Raw genomic sequence first — 18,826 nt, forward strand, 5'->3', positions numbered from 1 at the left:
ATAAAGTATTTCTTAAATATAAATAAATTCTTAATATATTTCTTAAATAGTATTTTTTTAATAACTACTAACAGTAAAGTCTCATTTAAGCTTTAACTAAGCAGAGTTACGACTTGTTTAACCAAGTTCTATAGTTTTCTTTTATACTAGTAACCTGAAGTACACTTTGTATTAGACTGTAACACCATTTTTTTTCACTAATTATAGGTGTTTATGCAGTATTTTTCTTTGTTGACTTTAATTTACATAACTGTCCATTTATTATTTATTACAGCCACAATTCCTTTTTCAAGTTTTTCATAAGGCTTAAGTCTTTTAAAAATTATTATCACGGTAGTTTCGTAATTTCCGTCTGTCTGTCTGTTTCAAACAAGAATTTCTCGTTTCGTTTTAAGACAGTTTTAAAATTTAAATTTGTCATTTTTTTTCCTTGTAATTATACTTATAGTTCTAAGCTCGCAATTGTTATAATTATTTTTACTTCATATTTTTATCCGAATTAGATCTTCTTATTTTTTGGAACTGCAGTAATATTTTTTCGACACAAGTTTAGTCAGTTTGCCGTGCAAGCACGTAATTGCGTAAGCAGAGTTCCTCAGATCCGGTTTTTTGTATCACTCCGTAGATAACGAAGTCTAATTATTTTAATCTACATTATAGATTTTACTACTACATTTAAGTACGAATATCTTATAATTTCCGGTCAATGTTTTAAGGTACTACGTAAGTTATCCTTGTAAGTAAACGGTAATTTGTTTTCGTTTTTCACTTAATAAATTGTAAACCGAATGATTTCTTTAAATTATTTTACGACTTAGCCTTATACGTTTAGATGTTGGTTATATTAGTTAGTGTTAAACACATAATAATAACTGGTGCTTTTGTTTTGTGTAAATTACAGCTTGCGACGATCATTTGTAACTAACCTTGAGTTACGAATACAGGTAAGGTAGTTGGTGACTTTGTTATTTTTGTTATAGCCAATATTTTACTTTCGGTAGAATCTTAACCTTTGTGTTCTAAATATCGCTTCTCTTGGAAAATATGTTTGATGTTGGATACGAGCATTTGTTTCAGGTACTTAAACAGTTGTTACAATAATTATAAGTCTAACAATGCAATTTGAATATAATAAATTTTTATTTATTTAAAAGAGATAGACAAGCTAATTTACAGAGAAAATTTTATAAAAAATTAAACTACTTAAACTTTTTTTAACATCAATATAAAACTAATTTATAATTTATTAAAGTAACTACCTGATTTTTTTTTTTTTCCTCCCAGTAGGTGTTGGTTTGCTGTATTTTTTCTCCAAAGCTAGGTCAGCCCAAGTTGTTTGAAATAATTGTTTTATTACTATTATTGTTTTCAAACTCCTCCAGTCTAATAATTAAAAAAGTAAACATATTTTGGTACCAGTTTTGCTTTGTTTAGCTCCCCAAACCCAAATCACACACAATCTGCACTCCTTTGGAAAATAAATGGAATCTTGACCAACTCTTAGAATCTAATTCTGAACCAAGAAACATGGAACAGAGATGGAGTAAAGCTCTAGACAATCTGATCCGTGCTAAGGATAAAGTATCCAAACAGTATAATAAAGGTCGAGCACAAGTTCCCTTTAGAGTGGGTGATACAGTTATGTATCGACTTATTTAACCTGAGTAATGCACCCAAAAAACATCTCAGCTAAGTTGCAGCCTATGTGGTCTAAACCTTTGGAAATTGAGACCTTTACCTCCCCTGTAACAGTTGCCTTGCGTGACCCAAAAACCAAGAAATTTGTTAGGTCAGCACATGTATCCCATATTAAAAGGTGCATTCTCCCAACTCCACGACAAATGGATCTGCCACTGGATTTTTCCTCTATTCCGAAAAAAGCCATTGTGATATTAGGTTTAATTTGAGTTTATTTTCATTCTTCTTTCTTATTACACCTTACAAATAACATTTCCTTTTCTTTTTCTACTCTTCTTTGGGACCCTGCATTGGTGGCTCTGCCTGACACTGAGGTGGATTTGGCTAAGGAGTTCACCTGCGCGTGCTCTCCTCTTGCTACCTGGTGTTGGGTTTGGCAATTCTGATGTTTGGTCCAAACTGTCTACTATACACTTACACGGGGATGGGTGGTTATGAGATCTGCCGTTTAGATTTTGTTTGTTTGAAGTATTTACAGCTTCCATGATTTAGCATTATTTATATATTTTTTTCTGTAATCTATATTGGGAGCAGCGACAGTCTCATTGCCTCCTATGCGCAACCCCAAAAACACACTTCAATTAACACATCTTTAACTATCTCTATCCTATTAATTAATTATTTTTTTTTGTTAAGTATAACTTAAGGCATTTAGGGATAGAGAATAAATTTGCATCGATAAATGCTTTAGAACCGACCTTTATTGAGCATTTCCCTTATAGTCGACTTTTCAACAAAGTTTTCTCCTATATACAACTAGGCTAAAGCTATAGCGAAGCACTCACGCCAGTTAGTCAATCGTTATTTATTGCTATAAATGTTTATCTCTGTGTAATTTAGTGTTCGTGTATGGTTTTTTTCGTGATAGATATAATTACTTTGTATTTTCGAGCATGCGTGTTACGACCTTATAATGGTCAGTTATATGTATATTTATTTGTATGTGTTAGTTAAACCAGAGTGGTTTATCCTATCCACATATTAATGGTTATTACCAATCATTTCCTGGCCTACTAACTCTGAGCCAACAGGAGTTTTTTTTTTTCCCCTTGAGTTATTGTTTTGTTGGCCCATTCCTTCTCGATCTGAACACTCCATTTAGGGAATACTACTCGCCATATGTCACCAAACAATCTTGAAAAACTAATAGGGTAGATAAGTTTAAAGAACTTGTTAGCAGACCAATTCTCCTCTTTCCTTGCCTCTTATGACTGTAGTCACTAGGAGAACCTCATCATTTAGATTTGGATTTATTTCTCCAATGGCCATTTCATCTTTTCACCACCTTTCCTGTATTTCAAATATTGAAAAGAATATGAACAAAACAATTAATTGTATATGTTCTTCCAGAGAGGTCATGGGGACCTTTCACTCCCTCTCATTCTGCGTCCGGTAGATTGGCTTGTTGGTAGCAGGCTTGTCTCCCCGCTGCGGGAGGGGGGGAGGGAAGTAAGGGGAACAGGACTAGGATTATGGCCAGCTATGGAAGCAACGATGGAAGAAATATTCTATGAGTTACCAAGAATAATATATCCTTAACCTATCCTTTCCTACTTGGCCTATTTTTTGGAGGGAAATCTGAGTCTGGTGATGGGGCTGAATGAAGGTTGTGATTCTCAGTCAAACACGGTATCCAGAATCCTGATTCCTTTTACCTAGATTATCTTCTATAATTTAATTAAACTTTTTAAAGAAGCCCAACCTTAACCTTGGAAGAGTTAGAAGTATTTAGCAGGTATGTGACATATTGGTGATAGATAGATCTTAGTTGCTTTCCACTTATGGTTGAAGTTGTCTGTGGTTGAGGACTGGAGCTGTTCAGCGAGAATGGGCGCGGTTTCTGCACCGCCTTTTCTGCATGGTAGTGTTATTTGAATATTTTAGTAAACTCTGCGTTCTAGTTTAAGATTTTTGGCTCAATTTAACTTTAACTGGTTCACTTCCAAATAACTTTCCTCTCACCCTTTCTACCACCTCTTACTGGCTAAGCCTTCGAACTCCTCGGAGAAGGAGGGGAGGATGCGGCGAGTGCCGCTACAGTTTTGAATTTGGCGCGCGTTATCCGTCTGTTGCCGCGAACGCTATAGCCAGCTGCGCCGACCTCTAGCCTTTAGCTCAAACAATAGGAGCCTCCTACCATCCGGAATTCTTCCGAACAGGTTCTGGTAGGATGGTTCCTGCTGGGTTTTCAGGCTGTGACCGGAGGTTGTGCACACAAGAGTCGTTGTGCAGCTTTCGAACAGGTGGTGGACCGGGAGAAGTTAGCGTGGGGTGGTCTAGATTTTAGTTGTATTTTGTTAGGGAACCTTTCGGAACTATACCCAAATTATTGTATTTATTTAGTCATCAAAGCTGGTTAGGTTTTGGAATAGACGGAATCATCTAGTGGCGGATCCACGGATTATTCCTCTATAAGGTCCCACCTTCCGGTCGCGACGACAGACGAGGTCGCAGTATGGAGAAATAAACACCTTGTTACTAAGATCAAGAGTATTAGCTCCAGGACAGAACGTTTGGGTACACCTCTTGTTATCTGTTATGGTGTCGATTAATAAGTAGAGACCTGACCTTTTTCTGTTTGATATATTTTGAAAATTGGTGAGTGGTCTCAAGATATTTTCTGAGCAAACCTGTTTTGACCAAGCAATTTTTGACCAAACCTTAAATGTTACAGTTTATTGCACAGCAATTCATGCCACAAACGGCCTGAAGCTTTACTGTAGTCAGTAATTTAAAATTGATTATGTTATTTTTCTAAAACAGATGTGTGTAAAAAAAGAAACTATAAAACTAATGGAAGTAATAGAAACACAAAACCACCTTCTTATTGGCATCCACACTTTCATCACCACTCCCACCGCTTTCATCTGATGAGTTGGCACATCTGATAAGTTTTCTCTTTTTCCTGGGGACAGAAATGAAATAATATGATAAAGAATTAACAGGTTGTCAGCAGACACACATTAACAGATTCAAAAAGGAACAAAAATATTCAAGTATTTTAGATTTAACTATCCATCTTGCAGTAACTAACTTCTAGTTGGCAACCTGTAAATACTGAGTAATTCTAAGATAGAGTGCCAAACTTAATTTAACACACTGTTATGCGACTCAGCAGTAGATCATATTTTCTAGTCTAGGTGTCTCTGATGTTGAAACAATGTAAAGAGTTCAATTCACGCTTCTTTGTCACCAACCTTTTTGATCTCTTCAAACAAACTTAACTCCAGATTCCAGGAGTTAAGTCTAAGATAGTGTCATATACCGACACTTCACTAAGAGGAAAGTGAACTGGAGCTAAACTCAAAATTCAATTGAATCAATCTTTCCCACCCTATATACGTTATGTTTAGAAAACTTGGTTGCTCCATCGTGCTTAGAGATTATGTTTAAAAAGCATTGTAGTGCACTCAATTGTGCACCTTATGAGACAATGAGAATACCTCTTAACCTTGATTACACTATATTTTGTGTCTCTGATGTCAAAACGATGTTGAGTTTATTATGAGCTTTTTCATCACCGAATTATTTTGGAACGATTTTTGAAATCAGGAGTCGTCTGTGATAGTGTCAGATTCCAGACGTTCCACTAAAAGGAAAGTGAACTGGAGCTAGACTCAAAACTTAAACTGAATCAACCCTTCCCACTATATCTAAGTTACTTACAACTAATACAAAGATAAACATTACAAAAGTTTTCTCTCAGGCTATCATGAAGTTGGCCTGTACATTTAGCCTAGAGTACAAGTAATGGTTGAAACGCAGAGGAAGTCAAATTTTTAGTTCAAATAATGAAGAACTCATGATTGAAATTCTAATGAAGTGTGTGAGCTAAATGCTGGATAAACTTCACAAATGGCACTTAATTTATTGATTGAATTAGATTCCAATAATCTTTGATAGTGTGTTTCAAATACAAAACACTCCTACTAATTTACTATAAATAACATTAATCAAACTTTATGACTCAATATATCAATGAACCAACCACAGTTTAAAATATTTTTAAATCTTACTTCTTTTTATTTTCCAGAACTTCTGACATATCACTGTCACTCGACCCTCGTTTTTTCCTCTTCTTTTTCGGAGCTACATCTGGGTCTGATGATTCTGTAGAACTCACCACTTCAACTGGACTCATGCTCTCTTTATCCTTTACTTCTTGGTCTGACTCCTTATTTTCCTCATCAGAACTGCAATATAAATAATTACAATATAAAACACTATAATCGTTATTTCAATTTCTCAAATAAAAAAAAATTACACATTATTCAGAAAGTAAAATCCGAGTTAATAAGCCACACATACTTTTTGCTTTAACCCCATGCATTTTCTCAATTTTGCCACTTTGCTTTAATTTTTTTAATAAAAGTCTTCCATATATGAGGATAACAGACTCCTACTGTTTATTTCAACTAGTTATCCGCGGTCAACCACTGTCCATCAAGAACCTCCCTTAAGTAGTGAAATAAGTAATAATACTTGGAACTAAGTAATTGTTGAATTTGTTTTCATTCAAAAGATCTTGACAGATTTAAGTTTGAATGGCCAAATGTGATCTGTCATGCAGCAAACAAATCCAGATGTTTGAAGACCATGTCACTTGTTTTTTGTAGCACGTTGAAATTTAGTCAGGACAGCACAGATTGTTCTTCCTTGGTGCATAACACATATCACCAGGACAGGCAAGGCAAGGCCACGCAAACAATGTCAACAAGCAAGTTGTGGTAACAGTGTTTTGGTATAGACATAAGTCTTGCCTGTCGAATTATGCAATGAAGGACAACAATAAATGCTTTCACTTACTGAGGTACCCATACTCAACTTAAATGTGCAATATAGAATTTAAGTAATTTGGTATTGTTAAGAATATCAGTGCATGATAATATCATACACCATTTTACGATTTTAACAAAAAATCTGTTTTAGGTGCCTGGAGTATTAGAGGATCACAGATTCCAAATATTAACTGATACTGAACTAAGACTACGTAAATTTGGAGGCTAGCGAGATAGAAACTTGGGATCAGAGAACACGCTTTTGACTTTGTGACCACCTATGATGTTGCATGAAGTTTAGAAAAATTAATGCCTTTTAGTTATGGTAGTTGATAGATTTTATAATGTTTTAAAAGTATTTAACTCTTTTACAAATAGCTGTCTATGTTACTAATTAGTATAGATCTTCCAGAACATAACTTTCTGATTAGTTTAAAACTAGTGTTGGTGTTCCAGAGATCATAGCCCCTACATTTAATATTTCTGTCATACGCCTATATTTAAAATTACTATAAGTAAGGGGTTTTTCACATTTCCTTTATATAGTAGTTTAAAATATAAAATTTGTATAAGAAAATTAATAACATAAAACTAGTATGTTTTTACATTTAAAATATGAAGACAGTACAGTAAGGATGTGAAATGTGGAGATTTTGACCTAGTACTTTGCTTGTACAGTTTGAAAACATTCAATAGCCAACTGTCCTTTACTTATGATGAATATGCACATTTTACCTCACAAAAACGGTTAGCTGATTCTAACCTTAAAAACGAGGAGCTTCTTACAGATGTCAACCATTGTCAATAAACACACAGAAAATACTATCTTTACTCAGCAGTCTTTTTGGATGGATATGAAATAGTTACATATGTAATATTTTTTGCTTTAAACGGTGTACAATAAAAGAAATAAAGGGATAATAGAGCATGAGCTCTTGTCATAATGCCAAACAATCAATAAAGATTACTACTTTCAAATTCAATGCTTATTAAAACAAATAACTGCTCAAAATTCATTGCTTATTTTTGAATTCTTGGCCAAAAATAAAAACTGTAACAATATCTCAGCATCCATATTTGTTAGACATGGTACTGTGAGATGTTGTTCTGTTTCCAAAAATAAAAAGAATCATGAAAGTATCAAATCAAATCAAAAACATTTTTATTTACATGATCATCAAGATACAGTAATGGCGTCAAACAATACAAAGTTATATTAAATAGACTTTACAGTAGTTATAAAATTTAGTTATATATGTTAAAAATGTCTTGATCAGTCTTCTTCCACTGCAGGAACTCGTCAAGGCTGTAGAAAGGTCGCTGCAGTAACCATTCAGTCAGGCTTGATCGTAAGCTTTTTCCCTGAGTGCGTCTTATGTCTGTTGGTAAAAGATTGTACAATTTTGTTCCTGAGTATGAAGGCTTCTTCTCGTATAGGGTTGTCCGATGTAGAGGCAGGATATAGTTTGAAGTTGTTCTTGTTCCACATATACCGTCAACATATACCGTAACACTACTTCCCTGATGTAAAGAGCTATTACTGTCATAATTTTCAGGCTTATGAATGCTTCTCTGCAGCTATCCCTAGCTTGTAGCCCACACAGGATTGTTATGGCTCTCTTTTGTAGCAGGAGGATACGGTGTAGGTTTCCTGCTGAGGTTCCACCCCAGGTTGCAAGGCCATATCTTATATGAGATTCTACAAGTGCGTGATAGCACTTTTTTTAAGTAGCTTGATCGGTTGTCTGTTTGATGCGCTTTAAGGCATACAGTGAGGTGTTGATTTTGGTGATAAAACTATCAGTGTGTTTGTTCCAGGACATGTCATCGCCAATGATGACTCCTAGGAATGTTGAATTGTTCTCCCTCATCACTTCTGGCAGTGCTGCAACTAAGTCTTTTTTCTTACCAAAAGCTATTTGTTTGGTTTTGTTTTCATTAACTACCAAGTCATTGAAGTGACAGTACTGGTAGGCCATATTGAGTGAGATTAATGATTGAACAGCTAGGGTATCTGCAGATTTCTCAGCTAGCAGCAATGTTGTGTCATCTGCGTACATTAAGGGCGTGCAGTATTCTCCCAAGTATTGAGGCAGGTCATGGGTAAAAAGAATAAATAACACAGAGCCCAGTACTGATCCTTGAGGAACGCCCCTATTTGTTGGTAGAGGAGGTGATTTGATCTTCTTTACTGTTCCCTTGAGTGTCTGCCTTAACTCAAGAACTTGCTGGCATCCTTCAAGGTAACTTTTTAACCACCTCAAAGCTTGACCTTTGATACCTAGTTGTTGAAGTTTGTTTAGTATCAGGTTATGTCCGAGGCAGTCGAAGGCCTTGCTAAAGTCAAGTAGGATAGTGGTCACCAGGTTTTTCTCTTCTAAGTTGTCAATGATAAATTCTCTGCCTTAAACTTGATTAAGGCAGAGGATGTGGATCGTCCCCTGATAAAACCGTGTTGGCCTACAGGGAGAAGGTTGTATTGTTTGCAGTGGTCTATTAGTCGAGTGAGTACAATTTTTTTCGCCACTTTTGAAAAAGTTGGTATGAGAGAAATTGGTCTGTAGTTACTTACTTCTAATTTGCAGCCCTTTTTAAACTTTGGATAGACTTTACTTAGTTTTAGCGCCGAGGGGAAGCATCCTTGCATCAGTGATTTATTTGTTATGTTTACTAGTGGAGGTATTAGAGTGTCACTGCAATGTTTTAGTAGTTTTGTTGATATGTCATCTAATCCAGAGGAGGTCTTAGATTTAAAAGATTTTATTACAGCTTTGATTTCAGTTTCATCTGGGCATTACAACTGGAGCATGTCATGTTCAAATGTTTGGGTTTCTGAAACATTGTGTCTGTGTGCTACTTTTGGCGCAGAAGCCAAAGTCTGCTCAGCAACACTGGTGAAATAAGTATTGAGATAGCATGCAATTTTATTGGTATCTTTGGTCTTAACTCCATCAACATTTATTTCCATCTGGGCGATTTCAATGTTTTTACTTTTCATTTGACTGTTTATTGTTTGCCATGCAGCCTTTGATGTGTTTTCTGCCTGTTTTATATAATCTACTGATCCTTGGCGTCTAAGTGATCTAAGTTTAAGGTTATAATTCTGTTTAGCTTCCACCATTTCTATCTTGCTTTCATCTTGTCCAGTCAACTCATAACGCCTCAAGCATCCAAAATAGACTTGTTTTAAGCGGTCGGTTTCTTTATTTGCAAATGTTAACTTTATTTTCTTTTTAGTTCTTATTTTTTTAACAGGGGCTACCAAATTCATGATTGTAGTTATTCATGACAGGAAGATGTTGTAGGCTTCTTCTGCAGTTGGAGCATAAAATACTGAATTCCAGTCTTCGTTTTTTAGTTTTTCTTTAATGGAGTCCATGTTTCTCTGGTTAAAGACTCTGTCCATGGTGCTGGAGATACAGGGAAAGTTTCCTTGGATTTGAAATTCACAGAACTGGGCTGTGTGGTCTGCAATGCCGGCATGCAGCACTTTCGTTTTTAATCTGGTGTGCTGATTTGAGCAGATAAAGTCTATGGAGGACATGGAAGTGGGGGTGATTCTTGTAGAGGCAGTGGTAATCTTACTATGTTGTGGCTTTGCAGTGTGTCATTGAGCTTTTTTGTGTTCCTATCAGGCTCTTAACTGTTCACATTGACATCTCCCATAATTACAGTATGTTTTTCGGCCCCAGTTTTTTCTAGGGTAGATGAGAGAATGTCCAAGGCATCATCCAGTCGAGCAGTTGGTGTTCTGTAGAATCCCATTACAAAGAGGTGTTCTTTACCAAGTGTTATTTTTATTACAGCAAGTTCACATATAAGCTCATTGCTATGGTGGGTAATGTCCAAAGGTTCCACATGTTCTTTCAAGTCTTCGATTATATAAATTGCTACCCCTCCTTTCCTGTGGTGGAGTCTTGAGAAATGTGTTTTAAGGGAGTATTTTGGAAGTCTTGTGTTTTCCACTTCACTTTCTTTCAATCCATGTTCTCTGAGTATGACTATGTGTGGTTGTGTTTCGTCAAGTAAATGTATTAGCCTGTCAATTTTTCCACTCTTAGCTCCAATTTCTTGCATGTTTTGATGGAGTATGGTTAGGGATTTTTCAGTGGCACTTGAGTAATTTCTAAAAAAGTACATGAGTTGATTGTTGTACTGCTGCAATCACCATCTGATATCCTGTTTATATTAATTGAAATTTCTTCTAAGTATTTCTTAAAAAGGTCTTCATAAGTTTCATTGTTTTCAAGTTTTGTATGTGTATTCGGGGGGGGGGGGGGGGGAGGTTATTTTGAACTAGAAACACACCATACTCTCTTGTATTTTTAAATGTTGCTGAATTTGTTTGGCTTGCATTTTCATCTTCTGTGTTTCCTTGGAGTTTTTTACAGGTGAAATACATCTTAAGAATAGGTGCTGTAAGTGTTTCTAAGTGACTAATATTTGATAAAGATTACCTTAGAATATGTTGTAAATTTGTCTCCTTCTCATGACTAGGCTCATCATCTTCATCACTCGAATCCAACAGATTAGATTTTTTTGAGCGTCTTTGGTTTCGGACAGATGCAGTTTTTAATTTCTTTTCCTTGCCCTGAACAAACTATTAATTATTATTGACATTTAAAACTTTAAGAACACTATTAACTGATTGAATAATACACAAGTCAAAGAATATGTCTAGAATACAAATACCAATATGTTTAAATCAAACTATAAACATAATTTTTAATGAAGGAAACTAAAAAAAAACACATTATTAAAATTAAACATAAAACTACACAATTAATAAAAGATTGGCAATAAAGTATAATACCAAATTAAATTAACCTTTCATCCTTATCTGTAGCAATTTAAATTTGTTGACTTACCCTTTTATACGAGTATAAGCATTATAAAAGAATACCTTTGTCAATATTACTACATGTGAATAGGGTTTTAATTGCCTCTTTGAATTTAAAATCAATACTTATTCAGTTATGTTATTATGAAGACACGGAGTATTTAATTCTAACGAGTTCTAAAATGAACATGAAGCAAATTAACTGAAAAACACATCACATGTACATTATTCAAGGTTCAAATTAAAAATGAAAGGGGATTTAAAAGCCATACTAATTATCAAAATTTCAAACCTACTTGTAATTTATTAAGTAACATTAAGATTTGTTTAAGTTTTGTTGTTTATCAACTGAAACAAAATTTTATTATTATTACTATAATTATATTAAAATAATATAATTAATTATAGTATCAAATTCCTTTATATAGATAAATGGGCATAACTATTAATAACTATCAACTCAAACTGACATTCTAAAATATAGTTTTCATTAAATTAATGCACTTGTAATCCAGGTTCTAGCTAACATAGACAATGCACGCTTTTCATACAAAATTACATTTTTCTATTAGTTCCAGTTGAAATCCTTATAGCAGAAAGATTTACAATTGTCATTATTCTTAGATCCTGACATCAAATAAACACATCACCATAATATGATTCTATATGATTAGTTGTAAGATATGTTTCTCTATAAATTAAATGCCCAGTGACATTACCAAACATCATAGATACCATGTCTATCTTTCTAGTAAAAAACAGCATTTCAGTAAATCACATTTTCAATTATTTAAAAATATTAAAGCCTTAATGATTTAAATTTATAGATAATCAACTATTGTGTAAAATGTATTCTTGGGATGAGTTTCACTGAAGATAATCTGTGTGTTATGGTAAAAGTTAGAAAACCACTGAATCTTCTGCTTTTAAAAATATTACTCAAACGATACTCTAGACTCGTATATTTAGCACTCATAACATGTCAAGATGTAGTTAATAATTTACCTAAATGATTTCGGATCAATCACTGAAGATCTAATATTGAAATTTGTGTATAAATGATCATTCTAGGCATTATACATTGCATAGAAGCAGTGCCGATAAAAGGGATAACAGAAAAAGTTAATATTGTACTGACCTTAGAGTTTGTTTTGTTTTTAATTTTTTCATCATTTGACTCATTTTCAACTTCATCCTCTCTTTCAATTTTGATGTCACTCTCTTCAACTGACGAGTCAAGACCAGGTTTGTTAAGCTCTCTTTTACGTAATTGTTTATATTCTTTAGAAGCATTTTCTGTATCAATATTTTCGTTATCAATATTTGAATTTCCCACATCAGGTTCTTTTTCTAATTTAATACCATTTCCTTTAAGATTTTCATCAAAACTACTTCCAATATTATCACAGTCCATTTCTTCCTCTACCTTTTTGGTGTTGTTTTCTAAAGTGGGTTCAACTTTTTCCTCATCGCTTTCATCAAAGGTAATTTTTTTACTTGTATCTTTCCCAATATCAATCTTACTCCTGTTACCTTTCTTACTTTCTTCAGTCTTTTTCTTCTCCACATTGCTTCCTCCTATCCGGTTTCCCTTTTCTTCATTACGTTTGAGTTTTTTATCCTTGGAACTATTCTCTCTGTTGTATTTATGTTTCTTTTTAAGTTCTGAAACAATAGATAAAATAAAAATTAGTTCATAAACTAAAATTAATCATCAAAGTTAGGAAAAAAGGTAGTGAGTATCCTTTGGTAAAATATGATGGTTGAGCTGTCATTGAAATCTCCACCAAATATTGAAAGTACTAATTCAAAACTTTGTATCGAAAAATAATTTAAAAAATGCATTAAATTCTTAATAATCTCAAAAGTTAATGACTGTAGCTAATTAGTCTTGGCTGGACACAACCTGCTCAACTCTTGGTCTAGCGCCTATGGCAATTTATTGTTTAAAGTATGTAATTGAAGATGGATAATTTAAAAGGGTAGTAGGATTGTTATACCTATGCTACACTTTTCTTCACATGTCAAAACCTAATACATAAAAATAGTTTTAAAATTTGTTGTATTTATAACTAGAAATAAATTATTAGAGTGTACAATACTAGATTTTAATGACTGATAATGTCACTGATAATATTACTCTTGGAGGTGAATACAAAAACAATTTGTTATTATTCTTTTGGACAATTTTACCCAAAGATAAGCGACATAATAAATTAAAGGCCAAATCATGTTTCAAATCGTAATTATTTAAGTGATCTCATCTAGGCTTAAACTATATGTTTACAAATGTGGGTTTGATTATTCTTCATATGTGGTTTTTACATAGTCTCAAACTGATTGTGTAAGAAAAGAATATTGAACTAAATTGCTATCGTACAAAATAAACCTTTCAAAAAGTTTCGAAATATATTCATTAATTTCAAGTATATAATAAGCCAAATTTCGGAGGTTGGGTCTGACTTTCAAGTTTTTAAAATGTGAACATATGTAATGTTGTAAAAACATAGCCAGCCATAGGTAAAAAATTTTAATTTTTTCATTTAAAAATATCAGCTGAAAAAACTGTGAAATGTATTTTAAGTAATACATTATAATTAATGTAGTGTAAAGATAAACAAGATTTCATTTCATATTCACTCTCTTTATTTACAATAATAAAATCCTAAAAATCAATGTTATAATAGAATAATACAATTCTTACTTATTTTGAATAGTTTCAGCCTAATTTACTAAAACAATCTTAGAATATTCTAACTGTCAATACAATTAATATTAAATATGCAATTATAGTAAATATGAATCAATTAAATAACTTTCGTTTTTATAAAAAAAAAAAAACATGAAATTTATTCCTCAACTCTTGGGTTGAATGATATTCATATTATCAGGCAGAGGTTGGAGTAAACATCTCTAAAATTGCTAAATAATATAAACTCTGTACTGAGTGAGATTGACTACTCTTAATCCTGACATTGTGTCGTAAGGCGTCTACTGCAATCAACATGTTAAACTACTGTAAACTAACTGTCTAGCTATAGTACATGTAGTTAACATCTTCACTGCTAGCCTGTACTGAGTGAGATTGACTACTCTTAATCCTTAGCTATAATATTTAGCTAGACAACTTTTATACATTGAAATAAATTTTTGTTGCACTGCATTGTGTATAAAAACTAATCACAAAAACAATTTTAACATGTTAAAGATCAACACATAATTTATAGCCTAACTATCAGAATAAACTTGAAATTTTCCATGCCAACTCAGAGAAGTCTGTTACTTGATATACAGGGTTTGTCCGGAAAGTAATAGGACTGATTTTCTTTCGCCGAGACTGTACTTCGGAGCGTGCGCGCACCGACTGGATTCGGTAGAGGGCGTTCCTAGCACCTGAAGAGTCAGGACAGGCATTTTCACGTGACGTGTTTCTGTGAGTGGTGCAAGCCGAAAATGCAGCGTTAGTTAGAGTAGAGGTACACGATTAGATTCAGTGTGAAACTTGGTAAATCTGCGATAGAGACATTTGATATAATCAAGCAGGCTTAAACAGATGTTGCTTTAGCAAGAAGTGGTGTGTTTCGGTGGCACCAGGCCTTTTTGGAGGGCCGGTAAGAGGTCACTGATGAAGACCGTGCTGGAAGACCTTCGACTTCGACAAACACAGACAATGTGACTGGTGTGCGCAAAGTTTTGAACTCAGACCGTCGACTAAGTATTCGTTTAATTGCCCAGATGTTACATTTACCGAAATCTGTGGTTCATGATATTGTGACGGAGCATTTGAACATGCGCAAAGTGTATGCGAAGATGGTCTCAAAAGTGCTCACTGGCGACCAGAAATTGTGGATCACCACGCCTTTCTTGTGAACAGCTACCTGACCAAGGCCGGCATCCCAACTCTTCCACAGCCACCCTACAGCCCAGATGTGGCCCCCCCCCAGACTTTTTTTGTTTCCTCGCCTGAAAAGGCAAGCATTTTGAGACGACAGTGGGGATCCAAGCAGCTCTCACCGCGGCTCTCAAGGCTATTCCGGAGAATGCCTTCTGTGACGCCTTCATTGCTTGGAAATCGCGCTGGCAGCGCTGCATCGACGCAGAAGGAGCCTATTTTGAAAGTTTTTAAAGAATTGTAACGATTTGCTCAATAATTGTTTTTTAATCAACTCAGTCCTATTACTTTCCTGACAAACCCTGTAAGGGGGTGACGTTCTCCAACCTTGTTAAAAGTTAAAGTACCATTGCTACTCCAATTGATCAAAGAATATTTTATGAATCCTGTTCACATGAAGTTAACAACTTGGATTTAACTATTAACTGTAATCAACCTCCTTCTAAACAATGCTCATTCTGAAATTACATGCTTTTCAATGACTTGGCAGCTTATAGATCATAGCCATTTATATAAGTCTCATATTATTTTACCTTTGTCCTTTTCGTCTCTTAGTGGTTCAAAACCAGTGTCACTTTCTCCAGAGGAATCTGAAAGAGCAAACATTACTAAGACTTAACAAATAACCAAATTAAATTATTACTGACTTACATATTTTAAACCTTTGAAGACAAGATAATAACAAAAAAGTAAGTCACACATAGCATTAGAGCTAGTGAAGTTGACACACAACATGGTGGTTGTGATTCCTGACTTGTGCGTGTAACAACACTCAGGTATGATTTGTTTATTTTAACATAGATTTTAATTATGTGTTAGCTTACTTATTTACCTGAAGAAGAAATCAGATTGCAGATCTCAAAATGTAGTGTTACTGATTTTTGTATCAATGAACAATGGCAAATATTTGGCCTGACAAATGATAATACTTAAAGCCAAGAGACCTATTTGGATTCAAGATTGAGCTCCCACATATCATTAGTTGTAATATTGTGAAATCTTAATTTTCCAAGTAATTTTAAGCACTTCTGTTAGTAATAGAATCGAGTGAAAAGAGCTGCGGTATCAAGTATCAGAATCGATCCATCCCCAGCAAAAACTCCAGGGACATTATAAAAATGCACGCAATATCCATGCATGGTTTCCCGAAGCCTGAAATACATGCAGAGGCCTAATTCACAGTTTTTTTAGATTATCATCGTTGGTGACAGCCCTGGTTACAGCCTTGTAAAAATATTGTACCGAATATATTCCACTGGTGGCCAATATGTGAAGAATGCACCAGAAAGTTATCTGCTACAGAAATTACATAAGTAAAGATAATATGCGACATGCAGAATAAGTACATAACTAGTATAGAACATAACCTTCCATGGTTGCCCCCAGAACATCAGCACAATTATCAATTACTGCCTTACATTTTGGGTTTGCCCTTTAAGATAATACAAGAACATAATCACCTTATGACAACAACATAACAAAAAAAAAAAAAAAAAAAAAAAAAAAAAAAACGGCTTTGATTTAAGTCACAACGTGTTCATTAGATTATACTCATTGACTACAAAACAACATGACGTAAGGCTCTTATATACGTAGGATTATTTGGTTCGAACAGTTTGAATACTGTCCCACCGATCATCACATGTGCGGGAAAGTTGTTTAGATGAATAAATGATCAGAGAACTGATGGGATTTCCACCAGCCGTCGTCCAGCCAATGCTGAAAAAACTGATGTGCGTGGTAGATTCGACGGGCTAGTCATTAATATCGACAATATTAAGCTGCGTTTAGACTGGCAAGTAAAGTTGTGAGATAATTTGTGCAACTACTGTTGCATAATGTCAACAAGATAAGCAATTTTACTCATGAGAACTGTCACAAGTACTGTCTGTGAGTGTATCACTGGTTGTTGCAGAAGTTTGTCCACTTAAAACAGTAATTTTTTAATTGAAATTTTAATGGTCAACACTGCTCTCCAGTTCTTGCAAACAAGTGTCTGACACTAGTTGCAGTAGGTAGCGAGAAGAGCAATTTTTTCTGTTAGACTCAAAAATTGCTCAATTTTTTGCCAGTGTAAATGCAGATAGTTTAGTTGACACCAATCCAACTGACATTCTGGTGTACTCGAAAAACCGGGTTGAATCTCGTATCAAACTGTCACACAGATAATAATATTCACCAAACTGAACTCTAAACCTGTTTATAGGGTGAACACTGGACATTTTAGGCCCGCATAATCAAATAACATTTTTCTTGATTTTCAAAATACTGTTTTCACTTAAGAATAACAGTTGGAAATTTCTGTTCAGAAACCCTTTTCAACGACTAAATAAAAATTAAACATGCAAACACTGTATTACGGCCACTAACCGCATTGCTGCTTTACCGCTTGTATACTAACTGAGGCCTTAGATGATAGGTCGGCCGACTTTAATTGTCCAATGGATTTTATGTGCTAGGGGGCTTGCAGTGACAGTGGTAGAACTAACCAATGTAAAACTCCACTACACTAGTGGAGACAACCAGCATCAGATGGGGCTTGTGAATATATGTCAATCTTTATTCACAGTTTTACAGACCAAGTTGTATAAAATACAATGTTTTGGGATCAATCAAGTCCTGCTTCAAGGTGTCAAATTATTTTATGATTTCATAAGTTCTTAGATACAGACCAAAAATGGTTTTAAGATTTTCCCGGTTCTACAGAAAGTTTCCCAGCTTATTACTGGTCGGGTGGCCACCTTGTGATGGGAAGAATAAGAATGAGAGCACTTTAACTAACAACTTAGTTCACTATGGGTGTTATCTATGTATATACAAATATATACAGAAAAAAAACAGATACTAACGAAATTAAATTTTGAGAATAATCAAGCAATTTTAGATCTGAAATGAGTAAATACAAAAGTAAAAAGTTTTAATTTAACAAAATATCTAAGTAAACAATACATTTCAATTACCTAACCCTAAAGAAGTTTTCAGTTTCATATTGTCAGATTGTTCTTTACTTTGGCAATAACTGTCTGATTCTCCTTCACTTTGCCACTTCTCCTTCAATCTTTCAGCAAAAGACTCTAGACCACCAGATTCATCACTTGAAGATAACTGACTGTTAACTCGAGGATCAGTTTCCAAATCTTCACCACTCTTAGAAATGCCTGCAAAAATGTTCTACTCAATAACATCATAATATCAGTTAAAAGCATTTAAATAAATGAATAAGAATTTTATTGTCTTTAAGCTTTACATTCAAACAAAAGACAAAGTCAAATCCATTATTTAAAATTATATTAATAACTTAGGACAAAGACAACATACAATAAAATAAAAAAAAAATATATAAAAAAACTAAGAGGCAGACAAATTTAGATTAACTATGATAACTATAGTAAAAGGCCAATCTATAACTTAATCTAACATAACAAACATCTTATAGAATAACACATTGAGAGTTCTTTGGATTCAAAGAATTCCTGAATAGAATAAAATGGTAAATTAATAATAAACACATACAACTTATTCTTGAATGACTATAGGTAGTTCTGCCATTTCTGAAGTTGTTGAACATTTTCACACCTAGTACCTAATAACTCTTTTGAGATTTTAATGTCTACAAAA

The 18,826-nt window shown here is 34.1% G+C and overlaps 1 protein-coding gene across 1 annotated transcript in view; it reads right to left on the bottom strand.

Annotated features, from left to right (window-relative positions):
• Positions 1-18,373, bottom strand: part of LOC124359900 (transcriptional regulator ATRX homolog) — a 59,177-nt gene extending 40,804 nt beyond the window's left edge. The window contains 6 exon segments of the mRNA XM_046813030.1: positions 4,519-4,603; positions 5,715-5,891; positions 10,934-11,067; positions 12,455-12,981; positions 15,742-15,798; positions 18,217-18,373. Coding sequence (XP_046668986.1) covers positions 4,519-4,603; positions 5,715-5,891; positions 10,934-11,067; positions 12,455-12,730 — 672 coding nt within the window. The 5' untranslated portion in view covers positions 12,731-12,981; positions 15,742-15,798; positions 18,217-18,373.
• Positions 18,374-18,826: the final 453 nt, after the last annotated feature.

This window comes from Homalodisca vitripennis, chromosome 4 (assembly GCF_021130785.1).
Source record: "Homalodisca vitripennis isolate AUS2020 chromosome 4, UT_GWSS_2.1, whole genome shotgun sequence".
Taxonomy (NCBI): domain Eukaryota; kingdom Metazoa; phylum Arthropoda; class Insecta; order Hemiptera; family Cicadellidae; genus Homalodisca; species Homalodisca vitripennis.